This window comes from Indicator indicator, chromosome 10, assembly GCF_027791375.1.
Source record: "Indicator indicator isolate 239-I01 chromosome 10, UM_Iind_1.1, whole genome shotgun sequence".
In the NCBI taxonomy this organism is placed as follows: Eukaryota; Metazoa; Chordata; class Aves; order Piciformes; family Indicatoridae; genus Indicator; species Indicator indicator.
The window spans coordinates 15,803,575-15,825,957 of NC_072019.1; the positions used below are offsets into that span (position 1 = coordinate 15,803,575).

Sequence of the window (22,383 nt, forward strand, 5' to 3'; positions counted from 1 at the left end):
AGGGCAGCAGACATTTAGACATTTTATATTTTAAGTGGAAAATTCTGAATTTTGCAGCATTCTTGACACTTGTCCAAGGGGTATCCACTGAAAGTGGACTTAAGAAATTCCTGAGGACATTCACCTAACATGCAAATGATGGCTCAGTTCTCATAAACAGGCTCTTACCTGTCAAGGAGAAGTTCCAGTACTTCCTTAGTAGAAGCAAACGCTTTGTATGTTGAGAGGAAGATACTGATATAGGTAAAATCATTATCCCCAAAAGCTGTCACAAGGTTCTCCACAAGCTTCTCCAAAGTTCCAGCTTTAATTGTCCTGATCTTGTACGTTTCAATCTGGCTGACAGTATGTTCTGAAGGTAACTGGTCCTCTTCCACCTACAACATTGAAGCAAAAGCAAATTGCAAAAGTCAGACAGAAGCCAGGTCCTTGACACAGCTTTTACAATAAAACAAACTAAATTCCATCTTTTCGAAGCAATAGTCCACCTTTAGTTACTGACCAATTCTGTCAGTTTTGTCTCTCCAAATTCTCTACCAAATTAAGCAAGGTTTTTAATAAGTTATCATTAAGATGTTCCTCTGACACACCCTGCAAAACATTTTATAGTCTGACTGCTATCAAGTTATCTTATGATCCCATCATATATTGTTATCTAAAAGGAAATCCATTATCCCACAAAGAATAATATTGCTGGAGGGAACAAGAGTAGCAATTCAGTGTCTCACTTCACTTCTGAATAAACATGAAAGCCAACCACAACTTTAGCATTAGCATTTGTGATTCCTTTTCTGAAAATACCAACTTTGGGTTGCCACACAGAATCTAAAGTCATGAACACATTTGGATTTGATACTTTTGCAAGGAGGGTCTCAAAGTCATTTTGCAAACAATGTCACTATAACATTTCAATTTCTCTTACAGTTTCTGTTTGGCACCATAATCCAACTACCATGACCACTAAACTATATCCTGAAGTGCCACATCTACACGCTTCTTGAACACCTCCAGGGACAGCAAGTCCACCACCTCCCTGGGCAGCCTGTTCCAATGCCTCACAACTCTTTCAGTAAAAACTTTTTTCCTAACATCCACTCTAATCTCTTCTGCCCATCTGCTAGAGCAAGCTGGGCTGGTAAAGTGATCCAGCCAAAACAGAGCTCTTCACATGGCAGGCTCAGGTTTAACCCAAATGAATTGTCCAACTTTGTTCACCCCCATAGCTGCAGAAACACACAGGCTGACACAGCCCAACAAGGTTGGGTGCAAGCTGTAAGACGATTTCTGGAGGCACTGCAAGTTTCTATATGTTCAACCAGACTATGAAATTACAAACTGGATAACTCAGTCTTGTGTCATGAACCCATTAATACCTTTTATAAACAGAGAAGGCAATACACAATCTACACCAAATTCTAAGACTGATACATGCACAACATTTTCTATTAATTGCAACACTTCAACTTCCTTCCACAAGACATCGTGTTGGGAGAATGTTAAAAAAACAAACAAACAAACCCAAAAACCAAAGCCAAGCCAAGCACAAACTCTGAAAATGTAAACCTGAGTTTGTCAGCAAAACATTAAAATGCTAAAAATAATTTTAAGAGACTTTTAAGAGTTGTATTTGTATTATGTTAGCAATTCTGCCTCTAAGTTTAAAAGGGAGAAAGGACTTGGCAGAGGAGCTCAGTAAGAGACTTTCAGAGTAAGATGATGTGGGCTGAGTTAGCATGCTAACAGGAAACTGCTCAGTCTGGATTTAATCAAGAGGCCATCTCTTCACTGACATAACCAGACTACCCAAAGGCAAAGGAGGTTTCATGTTTGCTTTTGTATTTCCTGCTTAGAGAAATACTCTATCCACCACTATTCAAAGACGTTCCTGAAGCTCTTTGTAAATTTTGACAGGGCACGTAGTCCCAGCATCTCAAGGCTTCACTGAGATTTTCTCAGTCTTCTACAAGGCTAAAAATACACAAACACAGCATTTTACTGTCTGATTTATTTACGTTTTTTAAGCAGTCTCGTTTTGATTTTTCAGGCAATGGATTATGGCCTTGATAATCTGTAAGTGTCACTGATGAGTAAATAGATTCCTACCAGACAGCAGCTTTCAAAAGTAAACGTAGAAAGATTGGACTGAGGTATCTTCTTGCAAGGCCTTATTTTGTGAGGCTGTGTGGGTACTGATCTAGTCTCATTCTAATACCTTCACTAATCCTCTGCAATACTGTACCTTCAGAAGGGCCTGCTCTCTTTTAAGGCAATCATTTTACAGCTCATCAGCACCAAATGTGACCCACATGTACAGTCCTTGTTGAAACAGGGGAGGCTCCACGCTGAATGAAAAACATGCAGGCTAAAAGGTTCCTTCAAACACAAACCCTCCCCAACAGCAGCTGCAGATGCCCAGTACTGAAGGAGCTCTAACTGGGCTCTAAGCTGGTTACAATTAAGGCGCTGACCTTCCTCTGCACAGCCTGGCTCCAGAACCAACACAATCTTTACGACTCACTCAGGCTTTGTCAAAGTGCCAGAAAGCCACATGGACAATTGCAGGATAAGAAAAAAAACACAATATGAGATCTCCAACAGGCCTCTTCCCTCTGCCACAGCTGCCACTACAGAGGCTTGAACAAGCAGGTCATAAGTTGCAAGCAGCTTGTTACTGGGAGCTGAGTGTGTAAAATCCCAGAATCCCAACATGAGGGGGGAGTTGGAAGGGACCTCTACAGATCATCTAGTCCAGTGTCACCCACAGCAAGCTGCCCAGGGTCACAGTGTCCAGGCAGGTTTGGAATCTCTCCAGAGAAGGAGCCCATGGGGAAGAATAGTTGCCCCAGAAGACCATTGGCCTTCTTGGCCACAAAAAGCACATTGCTACCTCACACTGAACTTGTTGCCCATTCACAAGTTCTCCACAGAGATGCTTTCCAGCAGGTCAGCCCCTAACCTGTACTAGTAGATTATTTCTCCCCAGGTGCAGGACCTTACACCTGCCCTTGTTGAACTTCACGAAGTTCCCCTCCACACAACTCTCCATCCTGTTGAGTTCTCATTGAATGGCAGCACAGCCTGATGGTCTGTCAGCCACTCCTCCTAGTTTGGTATCATCAGCAAACTTGCTGATGGCACACTCCACTCCTTCATCAAGCCATTGATGAAGATGTGGAACAAGATTGAACCCCATACTGATCCCTGGGGAACTTCATGAGCTGCAGGTCTCCGACTAGACTCCAACAACAGTCCTTTGTGAACCTGGTGACACACCACGTGCAACCTTTGATACTACAATCCCTATTTCCCATTAGATCTCTGCAAGAGTGGGCTGAGACATGCTGATCTATTGCCATTTTGCCTACCAATGACAGGAAAATAAAGCAAAACCTCCACATGCCCCAAAGCTGCCAGGTACTTCACTTGAATTGAGAACCAAAATACAGACCTCATAGGCCAAAGGTACAAATACTACCCATTAACCTTCAATAGGGTTATAAATTAATCATAAACACCATCATCTCCTTCATTAATGATTTATCTTAGCAAGAGGGAATAGACTCAAGGTAAAAAAACAGTTCCAATTCTGAACAGTACAAAACCAGGCTGCTCCCCAGATAATGACATACAGGGTTGCAGTCATTGTTTCAGAAGTAGCACTGGAAACAATCACTTTTACCCCAAAACACAGAGGTCGGCAGATTTTTTTCCAATACAAATATCTGTTGAGATTCTGAAAGTGAGACTTGTGGAATGAAATCAATGTAATTATTTTTCCATCAGACAGACTGGAAAAAAAAATACCAAAAGAAAACAATTGGGATGAACAAGAAAATTAAATGAGATACCAAATATTCCTCAGGCTGAGCCATTTCTAACATTTCTACTTTATTAACTCAATTTTTACTGATTTTGACAGATTTTTTTAAAAGCTTTTAACTCTCCTTGAAACTTACAGCTTTTCCAGATGGGGAGTTTTCCACTTTACCTATTTTTATTAGCTTACTGGACAGACACCCTGTGCTGGAACACAACTGAAGTGCAGTAACTTGTAAGTTACCTAAAACCAAGGCACTGTAATTCAAGAATGACTGTTTCTTTTCACTGTTTGCCTAAATATGAATCAATTTTAGCCTTCTGAAAGTAAGAATAAGAGTTTTTTTCTAATTTTGCCCCTATTTCCTTTTTTTACACACAAGCTTGCCAGCATAAAACTTTAATATTTACACTCATCTTTGAAGAGAGAAGAGGAAAAAAAAATAAAATCATGGAATGATTAAGCTTCAAAAGCTCCAGAAATACAAGCATCTATAACACCAGTACAGAATAAAACCCTAAGGTGTCTTCATTTAACATGCAGTCACACATCACTGAAAGTAGCAAGACAGATGAAACAGAAAAGTTGTTTGAAGAACAACTGGATTCCATGGCAAAAACCACACAGATGCTATTGTAAAACTCCTACTCACTTGATTTTTTGTAAAGAACAACTGCAGAGGTATTAAAAAGTTATTTGACACAGTGTTTCCCTCCAGTAAAGAGCTTAATGAGCTCTTCAGTTGAGCCTGCTCCCCTTAAAAGGAAGACTGTCCCATATGTATTGACAGATGAAATCCACAGCAGCTGACAATCATGCTGAACTGACTCAAACTTGCACTCACTGTGCTGACTCTCCTCCTCCACTCCACGTGATCATTAAAAAAAGAACTAAAAAAAAAAAAAAAAATCAAAAAATGGTACTTTTGCACTAATAATACCACAAAACAGTGCACATGAGAAAGAGTGGTGACTTAGCTAAGCTTATCAGACATAGCCAAAAGTGTTTCATGTGTCACTAAGGTAGACACATCCATGTTTCTTCCTGCAATCAGTTCTTCAATGCTGGCAGTATTTAGGAGCCTTGCATCCCATGCCCTTATCCTCTCCTCCACAGAGCTGTCAGCCTGGAATGTCAGCTCATATGAGATAAAACTCTGAGTCTGCAGCACAATTTCCACTCTAGGAAACCATGGTTTGAAAGCCAGGAGGATTTGGGTGGCCAGATCTCCTGCAGACTCAAGCCAACATGGATGCCTTTGCAGGAGCAGCTGCTTTTATCATACAGTGCACTTGGAAATAAAAACAACTGTGGAGACCTGCAGTTCTCTAACTCCTGTCTCCTCATTTTAGATGCTGCTGGAAAAAAAAATAAAAAAAATCAGAATTCTGCATCATACTCAGAAGTCAAAATAACTTCCATGAGCATTTTCCCAAGATCTGACAGCTGGGGGTATTCCTGGATTTCCAAAGCTCCTCTCTTTTCCTTTCCTTTCTTACCACATAAATAACCTTTCTTGGCAGCAACCCAGAGTTTCCAGGACCAATTAATTCCATGATCATTACACAAAAGGCATTCTCATTTTCTCCTCTCTTTAGAGCTCACAGCCTGGCTGGTATCTGTCTTAAGAGCTGGCAAAGAGTAACAACAAAAGCTGTGGGTAAGATTTAGAGGTAGGGGTGAAAAAAGATTAAAAAAATAAAAAGGAAAAAGAACAGAAGAAAAGAAAAACATCCTTCTACACAAATGTTGTTGCTCAGTTAGAACCCTTTCAACTCAGGCACCTTGCAGCTACTTTAACCACTCTGGGGAAATAAGAAACAACAGGCAGATGAGGGTGCTGAGCTGCGTATTCTCACCCCTTCTGAAGTTATGCAAATAGCCACTCCTTTGGGTATCAGTGAACTATGTGGGACTAGCTCCAAATGAATCAAAGCAAGAGTAAAGAAGCCTAATTTACACATCACCTCTCGCTGCATGCAACTAAAGGAGCAAGTGCATTAAGGAACTGAATCTTCAAAGAGGTCTGCATTAAAATGGCATTGTCCAGCTCTTGCAAACAGTGGAACTTATTCAACCATGGGAACATATGAATTCCTCCTCTGAATGTGGCCCACTTCTTAGAAGCATCTGTGCAGCAAAGGAATGCAGCCATATTATTCAGTGAGAAGCAAGTCCTCTAAGAGGTTCCCTGTATGGCATACAGATTTTTCAAGAGGCCAAAATTTCAATTTCTAGCTGTCTTGTAAGTTTTATGCACCAATCTTCACATTGCTTCTCACCTACATGAAGTTCCATCTCTGACTCTCACCTCTCTTGTCTCAAGACAAACCCTCCCACCCTCTTCTCGTCATCTGACTTAATTTTCATTGAGTTAACTGAACCCAAACAATAGGATTACTTAAACCCTTTTCATTTTTGCTTAATGTGTTTCACAGTTCTGCCATTCACCACAGTCTTGTTCTCTTGTAAACATGCCAGGGACTTATTATTTTCATAATATGTCAGGGTGTGTAAATATTCCTTGTCATGGTTTTGATTGGACATTGAAGCTTAGGCAAGTTCCTAATTTAAAACAGTAAAGCAAGAAAAAGAAACCAGCAAGTCAGGTTAAGATTCTAAGTCATGTGCATCTTACACTGTTTGAGGAACAGCTGTCATCAAATGACATTTGCTAGAAACACTCTCCTAATCCAGCAAACAAACATGTCCGATATTAAATGTCTTGCCAGAGCCCTTCTATATTAGAGAACTACTTTGGTAAGACTCTTCATCCTCCTCTCTTTAGTGCACAGGAATACCAAAATGTCTAGTCATCAAACTGAGCAGTAAGTAAATGCTCAAACTAATAAACAACTAAGTAAACGGGGCACCAGCCCAAAGGTAAGGAAAGAGGGTCTACTGTCCATTTTAGGAGTCAAATCAGCTCATTTTCTGTAACATTTTGACTTCTGGAGATGAAAGAAGTATTACATATCTCCATGAGAGAAGTGCTCTACACAGAGTATTTAGACTTGCATAAAGCAGTCAGTGATTAACTGTCAAAACTAATAAAGACTTTTACAGGTGTGGATTAATTATAGAGGGATCCTTAGAGAGGGAAACAAGCAGCTGGGGCAGCTCCCCTGTGCCCCAGAAACAGCAAATAGTAATTACCATTTCTGCTAACAACCCTTGTCTTAACTTCTCTTCCTCCCTACCCACTCTCACTGCTCCCAGTTTGTCCTGGAAATTCATAGGTGCCAAAGCCTGCTTGAAGTTCCCAGGCTAAGTGACTTATTAGGAACCACAAAGGAGAAAGAAGGGGATGTTGAGCAGGGAAAAACAGCACAAAACAATGGCAGACAGCTCAAATATTTCACTTGACTCTGAGCCAGCTTTCAGTAATCCTCACTATAGATGACAATGATGGCTGTACTATGCCTTCCACCTGAGGAGAATGAAGAGGTTAGGCTCACAGCACAGCAAACGCTGTATTTACACACAGAATGCAAGTCTCAGTTGTAATTGTCTGAAAACACAACTTAAACCTTAATCAAGTAAGAAATTTTGATGGTTCACCACCCCAGAAGTTGTTATCCATAGGGAGTTTGGCTTTTCAGATGACAGTCTTGCAGGAAGAAGTAGTTCTCTTGGGAGGTCCTCAAAAGGTGGCTCAAGAGAATCTTAACACTGGAAATTCAAGCCATGGGAACATTATCCCTGGATAGAGCCAAATGCAAGATCTCTGCATGCCTCAGATTTGCAGCCATGGAAGAGCAGGTTAACACCAACCTCTGTAAACTACTTCAGAGCCCATAAGTGACCAGCACTCTACAGAACTAGGCAATACCATTTCTACACTGAGCCCACTCAGCAGATGTAGAAGACCACCAAACCAACTTAGCTTTGTGGCTGCAAGCACATGATGAAAGCTGAAAGCAGCAATGAAAATATGACAAATCCATGCATTCAGCTCAAAAGGCCAGATGAGCTAAGGACCTCATCTGTAAGGTCTACTGGGAGTTTGAAAATAAACTCTTACCAAAATGAAAACTTCTCCCCAGTTCTTTCTCACCCATTTCACTGTCTTTGAAGGAATCATCTGCTGAAGTCAGGCAATATCAGTCAGTCTAGATCTTAATACAGGGTTGAAACACCAAGTATATTCCACAGAAGAGACCTTCCATGGCCTTAGCTTCTGTACTGCTACTAAGCAAACGTAGAATACTGTCACAAGCCAACAACTAAGGGCAGAGAAAGCAAGGAGCAGCAGAAATCCTGGTGCAAACAAACATGTTGAAAACAGGATCCTGTCAAAAATCATTGCAGTATTTTTGCTAAACATGACAAGCTGATATGCTCTGTAGGCAGCCAGGCTGAATACGTGTAATGGAAATAATTTATTGGCATGTAAACCTCCTACAGGAGAGCTAACTAAAATCTGAAAACATGACATGTCAACTTCCCAATTTGAAGAGCATTTCTAACAAACATGAATATGCACAGGTAATAATCTACCTTCTTCATTTCAATTGATCAGGCATCTTAGGCTAAATTATTGATCCAAACCCACACATTAGTCCCTTTTCATCCTTCCCAGACTACTTTTGAATGAAAATATTAAAGAACTTTATACAGGGCAGACTGTGTAAGGTGGCAGAAGTCAGCTTACCTCTCAACAACAGTGACAACACTGCAGCCTTAAGACAGCTTAAAACAGGGGAAGGTATTCTATCTGGATTTCAAATGCTTACAACATTGAACCTTTCTCCCCATGTTAATCACACCAATATCCTCCCAGATATTAAAAAATATGTCTGCTAGAGTCATCATCTAGCCCATAAATAACTCATAGTTTTCCTTGAAATCAAAAGCCTTGTTCTTCAAGCCTTTGTAACCCTGTCCCAAGCCTCATCTCTTGGTCTCATCCACCTTAAAGCAATCATTGCATAACCACAACTTTAATATTGCTTCCCCTCCCATCTCCCTAATTCCCTTTTATTGCTAAATGAGCCTTGATTATTTTAACACAAGGCTGCATATGACAGCATTATTTCCAGTACAGCTGAATTTTGATGCCATACTTCATACTGCTCTGGTATAAGTCCAATGACACTGCCACTGAACAGAGATAGTCTCAATTATCAAATTTCTAAGCTGCCTGGATGTTAAAGATGACCACAACTCTGTGCCTACCCTAAGAAATATCAGAGGAAATGCTTCTTTCATGAAAAATGCTAACATAAAACATGCTGTCATTTAATAACCCTCAAGCACAACAAAGAGAAGGGATGATCAATATTACCACTAACAGTCAGACTTAACATAGCAAGAGGCACAAAAGTTACAGGTCAACATGAAAAAATGTTGACCGTTCAGAAACAAAGATCATTTTCCTCCAGTACGTATGGCTGCTGGTAGTAAAAAACTTCCTCTGAAAAGTCACATTATTTTTTCCCCTTCCAAGAATGTGATTTAACTTAATTACGAAGCTCATAATCAATTTCTGCTCAGTCAGTAGAGACAAAAAACATGCTGTATGAGACAGTAGGCAACACTGCTGAGCTCAAAATGGATTTAAGGATGCCCCAAGTAAGAATTCTGTTGCATAATAGTAGCATGAATGCACATGACATAATGCCAAACAGTTTTATTCATCCTTATTTGCTGGCTTTCCTTTCCCACTGTAAAGCTAGCTCAGACAGTACACAGAAATTAATACTACACTGACTCAGGAAATCAGTGTAAACTGCTACTGCACTCAACGTAAACAAGGCAAGAGTGACAGATTTTAATAGTATGAATAGGTGGAAAATAAAGCTGTAGGTAGAGGAGATGAAATGCATTCCGACAGAGGGGAAAACAGCAGAAGACTGAGATTTTAAAATAAACTGAAGTTAAAACATAAGGTATTTTGGGGGAAGGAAAAATAACCAGGGAATGTTATTGCACGGTTTTTAACAATTACTGTGAGCAATCTCTATAGCCAAGCTTTATTAGTCTTTGCTACAAGACACAGGCTAGCAGTAAGTAATTGTTTTTATGACCACAGCATGAATATATAACTAAACTGCATTATAATCTTCATTTTGATGGCTGTGCTTTTTACTACCCTTTGTTTTGAAACTAAGAAACCTCTTCAGGGTGGGGCCTGAGTAGGAAAAGCAGCAACAGTAAGCCAATGTTACCTATTATTAAGGATTACCAGCTTGAACCTTTCTTAAAGTGCTAAAAGAGTCCAAAAATCAATCACTAGTTCAGGCCAAACTGCATTTTTACTGTATTATCTAGCAGTCACAGGGGATTCAATTACGGAATCTCTCAGATTCTTCTCTTGTACACATATAAGGAATGGGAGTGTCTATCATAGAAAGTTTTGGGTTGGAAAAGACTTTTTAAAGACCCAGTCCAAACTCCCTGCAGTCAGCAGGGACAGCTGCAGATACAGCAGGTTGCTCCATGCCCCATCCAACCTCACCTGGAATGGTTCCAGGGACAGGGCTTCTATTACTTCTCTGGACAACCTGGGTGAGTGTCCAACCACCCTCAATGTCAGAATTTGCTTCCTTCTATCTAGTCTGAATCTCCCTTTTTCAGTTAAAATCCATCATCTTTGTCCTGTCACAAGGCCCTGTTAAAAAGATTGTTCCCCATCTAAGCATGACCATGTGTGTGTGTCTCTGTGTCCCATCCCTGTGACAGCAACATCCTTGCATCAATTCTTTCATCTTCTCTTTGAAAAATTCTGCATTTTGTGTGACAAGTTATATACACACATGGCAACTAAACACACCACAGTCACACAACTGCATCCTTCTAATGAGAGCACCCAGCCATTAACCCACCTCTTCTGACACAGCAGAAAGCAGCATGGGTCCTGTGAGCTGGCACTGAACTCGCTGCAGACATTTGTGTTTTGCTTTAAGAATGTTGTAGTTGAACTTAAATCCTTAGGCAATGGACACAAACCAAAACACACACATCATTATGGGGAAGTATTGAGGCAGAATGCAAAACAAGTATAGCTCACACATAATGGGGGAAGAAAGAGCAAAACACCTCAAGCTGCAAGATAAAAGAGAAATTGTCCACCTCTGGTGTCTGGGTTGGGGGGGCATTGTTTAATCATCCATCAAGAGTTAACAGCATACCTCTATTCTTCTCTGTCCTGTCCTAACTTTGTGACCACTTAATGTTTTCTGAACAAAGCAACTGGTTTTGCATGAAGAACGTCAGCCTCGTGGTTTAAGTAAGTGTGTAAGAGTTCATTCACATTTTGTGTCCTGCTACAGGGAGCCAGCAGACTAAAAGCACAGCCAGAATCAATCTGAAGCACTCAATGGGAGGAATGCAAAAGCCTAAGATCTGACTTCCAAATGAAATACGTTATTGTTACTCATGAAACATTTCCAACAACAGCACAATGGCTGCCGTGTCTAAACACGAGGCACCAAACCCTGCCTTAAAGGGTTTCTCCTCTAAAAATACAACATGCAGCACAGGTAGGGCCAGAGATGACAATAAAACAAGCAAACAGACAAAAGGATGCGCACCTTTATCTTCAAAATCATTTTCTTGTTGTATTTGCATCTAATTTCAACTGGCTTCCAAACACGCCTCAGGAACACTTAACTAACCTCTGAAGACAACAGTTAAACCTGACGGGTTGCACTGACTTGTCATGTGCATCCCAACACCAACAAAGCCTACCAACCTCATTTAATGAGTTCTATCCACATGAATACTATAAACAACCAAAGGTCATTCTGCACTTGATTTGAGTCAGAACAGAAACTTGGTATGATTCAATGTATGCAAGCTTTTATGTAAGTTTATGTGGGGCATAAATTATATATAGGAGGAAATAAACCCCTAAATTGTTCTTTAGCATAGACTCATAGAATGTTTTGAGTTGAAAGGACCTTTAAGATCATCTAGTCCAACCCCCTTACAGGCAGCAGAGACATCTGCAACTGGAGCAGGTTGCTCATAGCCCCATCCAACCTGACCTGAAACATTTCCAGGGATGGGGCTTCTGCCACCTCTCTGGGCACCCTGGGTCAGTGTCTCACCACCCTCGGTGTCAAACATTTTGGTCTATTTCTGGTTTAGGACGTGTAGATGCACTGGAGTTTAGATAATTGATTTTTAAGAGTCAGAAAGTGCCACTGAGATCAAGAAGTCTAAGCTACTACATGAGATGTATCACAAGTGACAAGTTTCAAGCCCAAGAGCTATGAAAATTTGAAGTCCATGGGACCCGACAGGATACTGAGAGAACTGGCTAGATGAGGGTACTAAACCCCTCTCTATTATATTCCAAAAGTCATGTCAGTCTGGGGAAGTCCCCACTGACTGGAAAAGGGGAAACATTACTCCCGTTTTCAAAAAGGGTAAGAAGGAAGAACCAGGGAATTACAGGCCAGTCAGTCTCACTTCTGTGCCTAGTAAGATCATGGAGCACATTCTCCTGGAGGCACTACTGAGGCAAAAGAATAGTGAAGAGATGATTTGGTACAGTCAGCATGGGTTCACCAAGGGCAAATCCTGCCCTGGTGGCCTTCTATGAACAGGTGACAACATTAGTAGATGAGGGGAGAGCAACTGATGTCATTTACCTGGACCTGAGCAAAGCCTTCGACACTGTCCTGTACCACTCCTGGTCTCCAAACTGGTGACACATGGGTTTGATGGGTGGATCATGAGATGGATAAAGAACTGGCTTGATGGCCACACCCAAAGAGTGGCTGTCAATGGCTCCATGTCCCAGTGGAGGCCAGTGACAAGTGGAGTCCCTCAGGGATCAGTCCTGGGACCAGTCTTGTCCAACATCTTTGTTGGTGCCATGGACAGAGGCATTGAGTGCACCCTCAGCAGGTTTGCTGATGACACCAAGCTGTGTGGTGCAGCAGACACGCTGGAGGGAAGGGATCCATCCAGAGGGACCTTGACAGGCTGGAGAGGTGGGCACAAGCCAACCTCATGAGGTTCAACAAGACAAAGTGCAGGGCCCTGCGTCTGGGTCGAGGCAATCCCAAGCACAAATACAGGCTGGGCAGTGACTGGCTGGAAAGCAGCCCTGAGGAGAGGGACTTGGGGGTGCTGGTGGACGAGAAGCTCAACATGAGCTGTCAATGTGCACTTGCAGCCCAGAAAGCCAACCAGACCCTGGGCTGCATCAAGAGAAGTGTGGCCAGCAGGTCAAGGGAGGTGATTCTCCCCCTCTGCTCAGCTCTGGTGAGACCCCACCTGGAGAACTGCATCCAGTTCTGGAGCCCCTATTACAAGAGGGATATGGACATGCTGGAACGTGTCCAGAGAAGGGCCACTAGGATGATCAGAGGGCTGGAGCACCTCTCCTATGAGGACAGACTGAAAGAGTTGGGGCTGTTCAGTCTGGAGAAGAGAAGGCTCCGAGGTGACCTTCTTGTGGCCTTTCAATATCTGAAGGGGGCTACAAGAAAGCTGGGGAGGGACTTTTTAGGATATCAGGAAGTGATAAGACTAGGGGGAATGGAATAAAGCTGGAAGTGGGGAGATTCAGGCTGGAAGTGAGGAAGAAGTTCTTCCCCATGAGAGTGGTGAGAGCCTGGAATGGGTTGTCCAGGGAGGTGGTTGAGGCCCCATCCCTGAAGGTGTTTAAGGCCAGGCTGGATGAGGCTCTGGCCAGCCTGAGCTAGCGTGAGGTGTCCCTGCCCATGGCAGGGGGTTGGAACTAGATGATCCTTGTGGTCCCTTCCAACCCTGACTGATTCTGTGATTCTATGACATCTCAAAACATTGAGTCGTTCCATATTTTTCAATCATTCTGGAACCTTCTCAATAGAAAATGCCACTTTGTAATAGAAACCTGTAATTTGACTTGCACAAAGAGTCCTAGAAAGGAAGAAACAGTTATTGACCGGGAGAAAGGTTCATAAGGAGAAAGGCAACTGTACAAAACAGCTGAGTGGGTGGGAGGGGAAAAGAAACCAACCTTTTAAAATTGAATTCAGAACAAAAAGTTGGGAAGAAAATGAGAGGAAAACAGATGAAAAAAAAATAGATTATAAAACCAGGATCAGTTTGCAAAACTATTTTAAATACCTACACCTTATTAGGGCCATTACATCCTGGTAGCAGTGTTGCTGGCTATAGTCCACAAGCTGTCTGGTGGTGACCCACCACAACACAGCCACCCACCCCACAGGAGAACCACTCCTCCAAGTGCTGCACCCCCAGGTTTTAGGGTGAAGGTGGTAAACTCTGGTATCTCATCTGATACCTTTCTCTTCACAGAAAGGATTAGCAAAGCCAAGTCTCTGCATCTGTAAACAGTAGAGTATATTACTCTCCAAAATTCCAAGGGTAAAGCTTGGACAACAGTCACAGGGTATATCAGGAGGATCTTGCTCTGCTACACAACTTCTCTTAAATGTCCAACAAAGTAGAAGACTTTTTCTCTAAGTTTGAATCTTTAGAGCTCTATTTAAGTATTAAAGCACAAGAGTTTGCCTCATCACCATCACTAAATCTCAGCATGAGTAGCAAGTGTATTACAGGTAAGAAAATGAAACCCTCAGAAAAGAAGTTGGTCAGCTCAAGCCACAGGACGAGTCATTAGCAAATTAACACTGAGCACAGGACTCCTGACTTGCTCTACCTTTCTAAATCCAGTCTGACAATTGTCCCCAAATCGGTATGACAGGGCCATTATACACAATAATTCACATGTTCAATATCACATGCAGCAACCAGTTTATTCTCAGTGAGGATTTTACATGAAGTCATAGGAGACAAGCGGAGCAGTAGCAGCTATGGGACAACCACCACAAATTTTAGTATGCAATAGCTTCTGCACAGATGCAGGGCTGAGCTATGCAGAGATTACTGCAAAATTTCGATGTAAATTGGTATTTGATCACCAACTGGTGGCAAAGAAACAAATAAAACTTCCCTCAGACTGTAACCCAGCAGCCTGACAGAGCAGAAGTGCTACTGTGCAAAATGGCAGAGAGATTCACACCTAAGGTGTAGGCAGCCAAAGTTTTATTTTGATTGCCAAAGCTATTAAAGGGGAGCTACACTGATGGGCAACAGATGGCTTATACAACTACATGCAAAGAAATATAAGAGGCCAACAAAAAAGTCTGTTGAAAGTACTAGCCTCAAAGGTCACCCAGTGGCACACACATTAGAGGCAAGATCTGAAGGGTTAGAGTAGGCACATTAAATCTTTCAGCACAACACTTGGAAGCAGCAACAAAAAGCAAACAGTTCTGCAACATATAAATAAAGGGTACCAAAGTGAGTCAAAGGACATTATTCTTCCACTGCATAAAGGGTCTGATGAGACCACATGTAGAGCACCATACTCTCTTCTAGCTGCCTTATTTTTAAAGTAGCTATTATGAAGCTGAATGGGGGAAAGCAAAGGGCAACCCACACAATTCTTACAGTTGCACATTTGGAACCAGCAAGGACGCAAACTTTTGTTTCACACGCAGACAACAAAAGCAGGCTCTGAGCACCCAGAGCTCTCACTGACCAAGGAGGAGGTAGTAGGACTGCTGGAAAACAGGTCCACAACACGCTCCCACACTATGTTGCAATATGGCCTTGACATCTTCTGAACATTAAAGTTCTCATGATTCTTTTTATGATAGCCTGTGATCAGTTTTATTCTGCCTCATTAAATACGTGCTGCAAACAAATTGAAATCAGAACTTTATAAACAGCAACACATAATAATTATCATTCTAAACTAAACTTGAGGTTTTCCCCTCTGACAATGGCCATATGCTATAGAGGAAGGTGAAGAAATAACACTCATAACATACAAAATAAGTAGTCTAAAGGGAATGCCTCTTCTCAGCTGCAGGAGGTGCTTGTTTTATCCCCACATCACAAAATCTCACATGTTTTGTGCTTCCCATCTCACATAGTATTCATTCATTTCTTTTCATTATTTATATAAATGCCAAATCCTTTCTGAATTCTTCCAGACTCAGTTGGACTCAATTACTTCTTCCAGCAGCAAGTCTTTCAGGTTATTACATGCAATGTAAAATTAACACATTTCTTCACCCCTTCCCCTTGCTTTCAAAACCACCCAACACTCCTGGAGTGTCCCTTCTCCACTCACTGTTTTAAGTATTTCTGTATATCCTCCTATTAATTGCCAATATTGAGCCGCAATCCTGTGAAAATTTAACAAATGCACTTCTTAAAACCTGCACATCAATCCTGGTTGCAAATTTAAGTCCTCACCCTTTCAGTGTCTCCAGATCTCAGCATTCCTTTCCCACCTCTGGATCCCTTTTCTAGTTCCCTTACCTTTGAGATGAGAGGAAAAGCACCAGGTACGAGTGAAGTGCTACTGTCATCTTTTTAGTGCTATTTTCTAAGCTTCACTGCACTCTCCAGGTTCGTATTGGAGCTTGCTTTCACAACTGCTCTGCTGCCTGGTGGGCAAATGATTCCACTGAACTCTGGACTCTCAGAAGTCCTCGTTTGCTCAAGTAGTTTTGAATTAATTCACTTCTGGTCCTAAATTGTTTCAATATGCTGCTGTGCATTGTTAAGCGGCTGCTCCTTGTGGCATATGTCACAAGGGGAGAAGATATCCATGTGATAACACTATGAAGCCACTAAGTAAAGTTCACCATGACATTTTGACAGCTAATCCATCTCCCCCTGAACTTTATCTAATGCTTCAAACTCAGCAATCTCCAAAAAGATTCTTTTTAAAGTCACATTGTCCCAGAAACACTTTTTCCCCATCTCCCCAAAGAAAGGGGAACTCACCAGCAGAGAACCCAGCAGTAAAGCCCCACCTCAATCATACTTTTGTACTATGTCACATTACAGCATATTTCTCATAGTCTGCCTGGTGAAAATTTGTGACCATGCTTTGACAGTTATATGGATGAAAAATGCTGTAAGAATGCAAGATCATTATCATTTCACTTGGATAGGCTTTTAGTTTCCTTCCGGTCCCTGAATTATTGGTGGCATGGTGCTGAACTGAGAGCTACAGTGCAGCTGTATTCAGGCACTAGGCATGAGTTCATTCTGAGCCTAGGTAGAGTGATTTCCATAAACTGTAAAGAGATTTCAGAGTCCAAAACACAGAATTCCTCACTATAGCTTTATAACTTAATAAAATAAACCCCAAAACAAAACACATCCTCACACATCTCAATAAAATTCTTATTCCAGGAGGTGTGAAAACATAAAAACTTTATAGTTCAGCCCTTAATGTAAAGCTACATGCTAGTATACCACCCATGAAGAACTACAATTCACTTTAAGAGCTTGTATGGCCACTCAGCATGGAAAAAAAAGAGCATTTTGTGGGTGAATCAAGGTCAGAAGAAGGACACTGCAGAGGCAAACTACAACAGCTCCCTATAAACAACTACTAGTCAGCTGCTTAGCCCTTTAGGAGTGAGGTCTAAATGTATCTGCATTAACTATGAGGAGATACAGAGAAGAAATCAAATAAAACATACCAAAGTATCATCTCAGGGTTCAAAGAAGGGTGTATCAAACTGGTCCACCTCCACTGGACATAGGCAGCTTTCCTGCTGTCTGAGCAATCCACGCTTCCATTGCAAGTGGGACCTCCTGTCCTACTGGTGTTTTTTACTAAAAGACGACAAGTCTCACCATAACAATTTACAATCTCTGATATGATCTTACTGTGGTGATGACACTAAGACATCCCTGGAAACATTCCAGGCCAGGTTGTCTGCGGCTCTGAGTGACCTGCTCTAACTGAAGATGCCCCTGCTCAGTGCAGGGGGGTTGGACTAAATGACTGTTGAAGGTGTCTTCTAACCCAAAATATTGTATGGTTCTATGGTTTTGCCTCTGGTTTACAAGACGCCACACAAACGCAAGCAAGAACAGGATTTGCACTGAGTTAAGGTTCATCTACCCCTTCCAGACCAAGTAACCCCATTTTCTTCAAGGGGCTAGGCCATGATCTGATCACTCTGTGATCAATCCTTCTCACAGCTGTAGCCCCTCACAGGGCTGGCTACAGAAGGCTGTATGTTTAGAAAAGAGATTCCTACACCAGTAGTAAAAGATGCAAGTCCAAAGCATGCATTTACACACTGTCACCAAACATATTTTTAATTAGCTTTGCCAAGGCTAAATTTAAATCCAGGCATGACTAACAGGCTCGCAATGCTTCAACTTGCTTCTTAAATGGAAACATCAAAACCCAAACTGTAAAGCTAATGGTTTCTCCAGGGCTATTCTCTTCACAGCATCTCAGTCCAGTTCATAGGCTGCTTCTCCCAGGCTTTCCTATGACACATAGCCACATTCCTCACCAACCCTTCTTCGACCCAACAAGTGACCTACATCTTCTAGGATTCAGAAAGAAAATTATGGTTTCTTTGTAAAGTGATTTTTTTTGTCCTTCTTTTCAATTCTTGATAAAGCAAGCAAAATAACATTCAGCTGCAAGACAATGAGATGCTATAATTCAGGGAGAACCTCAAGCATCCAAGAAGAATAGTTTAAAAAGACAGGCATCCTAGCTAGCAGAGGAATCCCCAGTAGAGATTAATTATAGCACAGGATATCATTATATTCCTGCATGACAGAGGTATACTGAAAGTGTGCCAAAGGCAAGTTTTTGTCCATTAAAAAAAAAAAAAAAAAATCAAATCAAACCCAACTGATAGGCTGGCTGTGAGCTTTCCAAACATCCAGTCACACACAACCAGTGCAGTACCCACTGCACTGTCTCAGCTCTTGTTATTCCACTGAATCAAGGAAACATTAGTGAGGGATGCCTCTGCACAGCCCCATAGGAAAGGAGGCTGCCTGTGCCTCCCTCCTTAGTTCCATGTGGCCTCACTGGAGCATCCTCCAGCCTCGACTCAAGCGTTAACAACACAAGATTAAAGCCCTGTCACAGCCTGGAATGGGATGTCTGAAACTCAACCGAGAGTGTGACACTGCTACAAAGCTAGTTACCCTTCTAATTACACATTTTGTCCTTGGAACTGGCAAAGTATGAGACAGTAATCTTTTAGGCTTCCATTTTAAAACTCATAATAAGCTCAGTTTCCATTTCAGAGTGCTGTTCCACATACAGCCTCTATTATCCAGCTGATGACTGCATCAGAGTGCTCCTTGGTGTATCCCTGGAGCAGAGACCTCTGCCTGAACCAGGAAGGAAGGAGTAAAATGTTCCATAAGAAGTCATTAATAAGGGCTTTGATGTTATGGTACTAATATACCCACAACTGAAGGGAAGGGCAGGAGGAAAGAGCCTCCTCAAAACCAAAAGGCAAGCTGAGTGAGATGCCAAAGCTTATTTGTAACTATGCACCTGCCTATAGGCAAAATCATCCCATTTCCTCTGAAATCTCATATATCCACTTTTTCGGGTCTCTAGCAGTTGACAGGCATCTTCTACCACACAATATTGATGGGAACACACCCCATCTTTCTTCCTGCTCCAAGACAGTTTCTCAGAGAAGACAGCATTTGGAGTAGACAATAGCACAACATGATTTCTATAAGAAGCCTGTCAGCTCCTTGGGAACTGCTTTTCTGCTTCTGCCAAACATTCGGTCAGAACTACACCCTGGCCTTGGTCTGGGTGGTCAGGATGGGCTGCAGGAACCTGATCCAAAGAGTCTGATTTACCCAAAAAGGACCAACACATGCTATAAATCAGGAGACAAAACAGCAAGCTGCAGGAAGGACAATCATCAGCCAAGTCCTTGCCTGCTGATTCCACAGGAAACAAACAACTTTTGACCAGAACATCTGGGACCTAAAAGTAAGATCAAAAAGAAATCACAGAGCTGGCTCAGAAGGGCATATGAGAGGGTAAGGAGCAGGCCCAGAGAAAATTTGAGGTTGTGCATGTTCCTAAAACGTTGGTGGTTCCAGAAGCCATTTAAATATCAACCCATACTTATAGGTCATCTTTGGAGAGAAAAAAAATAAACTAAACCTTTTCTGATAGACTGTTCAATTCAAAGGGAAGGCAGTGTCCTAGGTCCTAACTGGGCTACAGACTACTTAAAAGTTTTTGTAATGTTTTTCTGACTGAACTCTCCAGTACAAGCTTCCTGCCAATATGACTGTAAATGTGTTTAGAAGCCAAACTCATGGTCACATGCAGCGTGAAACGCAAGACACCCATTCAAAATGCATTTCTAACACACCACAAAATTCTTCAAAAATGAAATTATCAAATAATGTTGGTGTTAAGGAAACACAAAAATATTTAACAAGACTTTTGGTCCTTTTCAGCTCTTCCCCTTTCAAAACTTTGGAGGTATTTAAAAGCACCATTCTACAGCAGTTAGTTTGTAGTGTTAGAAGAGCATGTTCTGCTGCACACTCAAAGTTACAGTATCAAAGACACATCAAGACAAGCAATGTTTTGAATCAATCTTTGCCTGCACAAACCCCAGAGCCAGAAGTTCAGCTGTGACCAAAAAAAGAAATCAGAAAGAAAAAAGTATGGATCCACAATCCACCCTAGATGTGGAATCAAAGGCTAACTAAAGCAGGCAGCAGTGGCTGTGAAGGAGCATAGCATTTCCCTGCTATCTGGGTATCTAAGGCTCAGAGGAAGAGCAGTCCATGCCATCCATCAGCAGAGCAAGAAATGGGATGCTTGAGGACTGCCTCTGAAAGCCTAGCCATCATTTAAGATGTAGAGATACAGTCTCTGCAGGCCTCCCCTGGTGCACAGAGACTCTGGGGAAGTGTCATTCCTGGCTGCTTTTCCTGGGACCTGCCCAAGTAAAAACTCTGGAGGCAGAGTGCAGGTCTCTTTTGCACTCCTTCCTGGATAAAAGACCCCAATAGGAAAAAACACTGACAAGCCTTAGGGAGCCTCTCCTGTCTCAAAGACTCATTCCTCATTACCAGGGCAGGACACCAGCCACTTGCCCCTACCTAAGCCCTGGAAGGGTGAGATAAAGCACTCTGGGCTGGTTAACAGGGAGGTCTACAAAAGTCACTTCACAGCATCTGAAAAACTTCTTTGCTTTTCCTTTTTGTACTCTCCTCATTCATTTGCCCAGGCCACACCCAAGCCTTTCACTCCTCATTTTCTGTGGCACTGATTCTGCCCCGTTGTTCTTACACCAATGTTGTTCTCCAACTTCACACCGTTTTCCAACATCTTTTTGTTACTCTTCTGCATCCACTTCTCCATATTCCACTTCCCAGTGTGTATGCAGATACACATGAACAAGGCACACTCTTTATCCACCTCCCTCCTCCTCATTGTCTCCTCACTCCCACCTGTCCTTCTCCCACTGCCTATAGAACAACAACTTCAAACCTACCTTTGGCAGTAGCCTCCTCTATCAGCAAGAGAGAGCAACAACACTGCCTGCTTTTAATTAGCCAAAGCTTTTCAGCCACCCTTTTCTTCATCATCCTGGATAAGACCCCTGGCTAAGATAAGGGGACTTCTACCACAAAACAGCTGCTTTCAAATGCTTCCCCCTTTCGTAGTGCAACTTCTCCAGACTCTCACCTTCATCTCTTACACACAACCAGCTCTGCACAGCCAACTTTCCTCCCTCTGATTGTACATTTGGATCTCTTTTTGTCACAAACTCCCACATTTTTCCTCTCAAAAATGCAACTTCCACCCCAGTCCTCCCCTCTGTTGCACACTTTCTTGTTCTTACGTTTCCTTTTGGCTTAGAAACACACAATTGGAGGATGCTGTGTTCTGCTACCAAAGGAAATCACCTTATAATTCTCTTGTCTAAATCATCTACCTCCAGTGCTGGTGTCTGCTGGGTTCTTTGCTCCCTTCACTCTCGCTGGAGTGCAATTCCACTGTATCATTGCTCTGATGATTTGAAACTTTCCTTTCATTTCTAACAATTTATACACCAGTCTATAGCTGGGGTGAACAGTACTTTTCCCTCCACTGTGCTTATTTCATGATGTTTAAAAGGTATTAATCATGTACTCCCTAAATCTTCCTTTTGTTAACCTAAGCTAAAGTGTTCAGATTATAACAAATTCATCATTTTCTTGATGATCCCAAAAGTCCTCTCCTGTCTCCCTTCCAGTTTGAATCTAGTTTCTCAAAGATGACTGAAATTACTACTGTGACCCTTTTCTGATTTGCATCACATTTGCATCAATCCTATGATTGGAAATTGGAAAGCACAAAGACAAAAACCTGTCATCCTATAGCAGAACTTATCTCAATTCATTCACAAACATGCTTTTGCATTCATTGCTATTCAACTTCAACCCACTTCTGCCACACCAATCCTGAACATCAGCCCGTAGGATATTTCCTTCCTCCAGATAGAGCTCCCATACACACCTGTCTCCAGACCAAAAGTCCTTCTTTCAGCTTATGCTGCAGCAGCAGCTCTTCAACTGGTCCTTCAAAATACTTTGTAATTCCTCAGCCTCTCCATAGACTAATTTTTTTTAGTGTTTTCAAGGGCAGATATCCAAGCAAACAGATCAAACCAACAGCTTTTTTTGAACCCAGAAGATCATTTCTCTTTGTGAGATTAGTATCTCCTCCTGCCTTAGTTCAACTCTTACTAGTTACCAAGAACATTTACCCATCCAGG

The 22,383-nt window shown here is 42.0% G+C and overlaps 1 protein-coding gene across 1 annotated transcript in view; it reads right to left on the bottom strand.

The window, feature by feature from the left end:
* The window catches only part of RGL1 (ral guanine nucleotide dissociation stimulator like 1), a 74,928-nt gene that overhangs the window by 46,962 nt on the left and 5,583 nt on the right, over positions 1-22,383 (bottom strand). Inside the window, exon 3 of the mRNA XM_054384279.1 lies at positions 169-377. Coding sequence (XP_054240254.1) covers positions 169-377 — 209 coding nt within the window. The remainder of the gene's footprint in view (positions 1-168; positions 378-22,383) is intronic.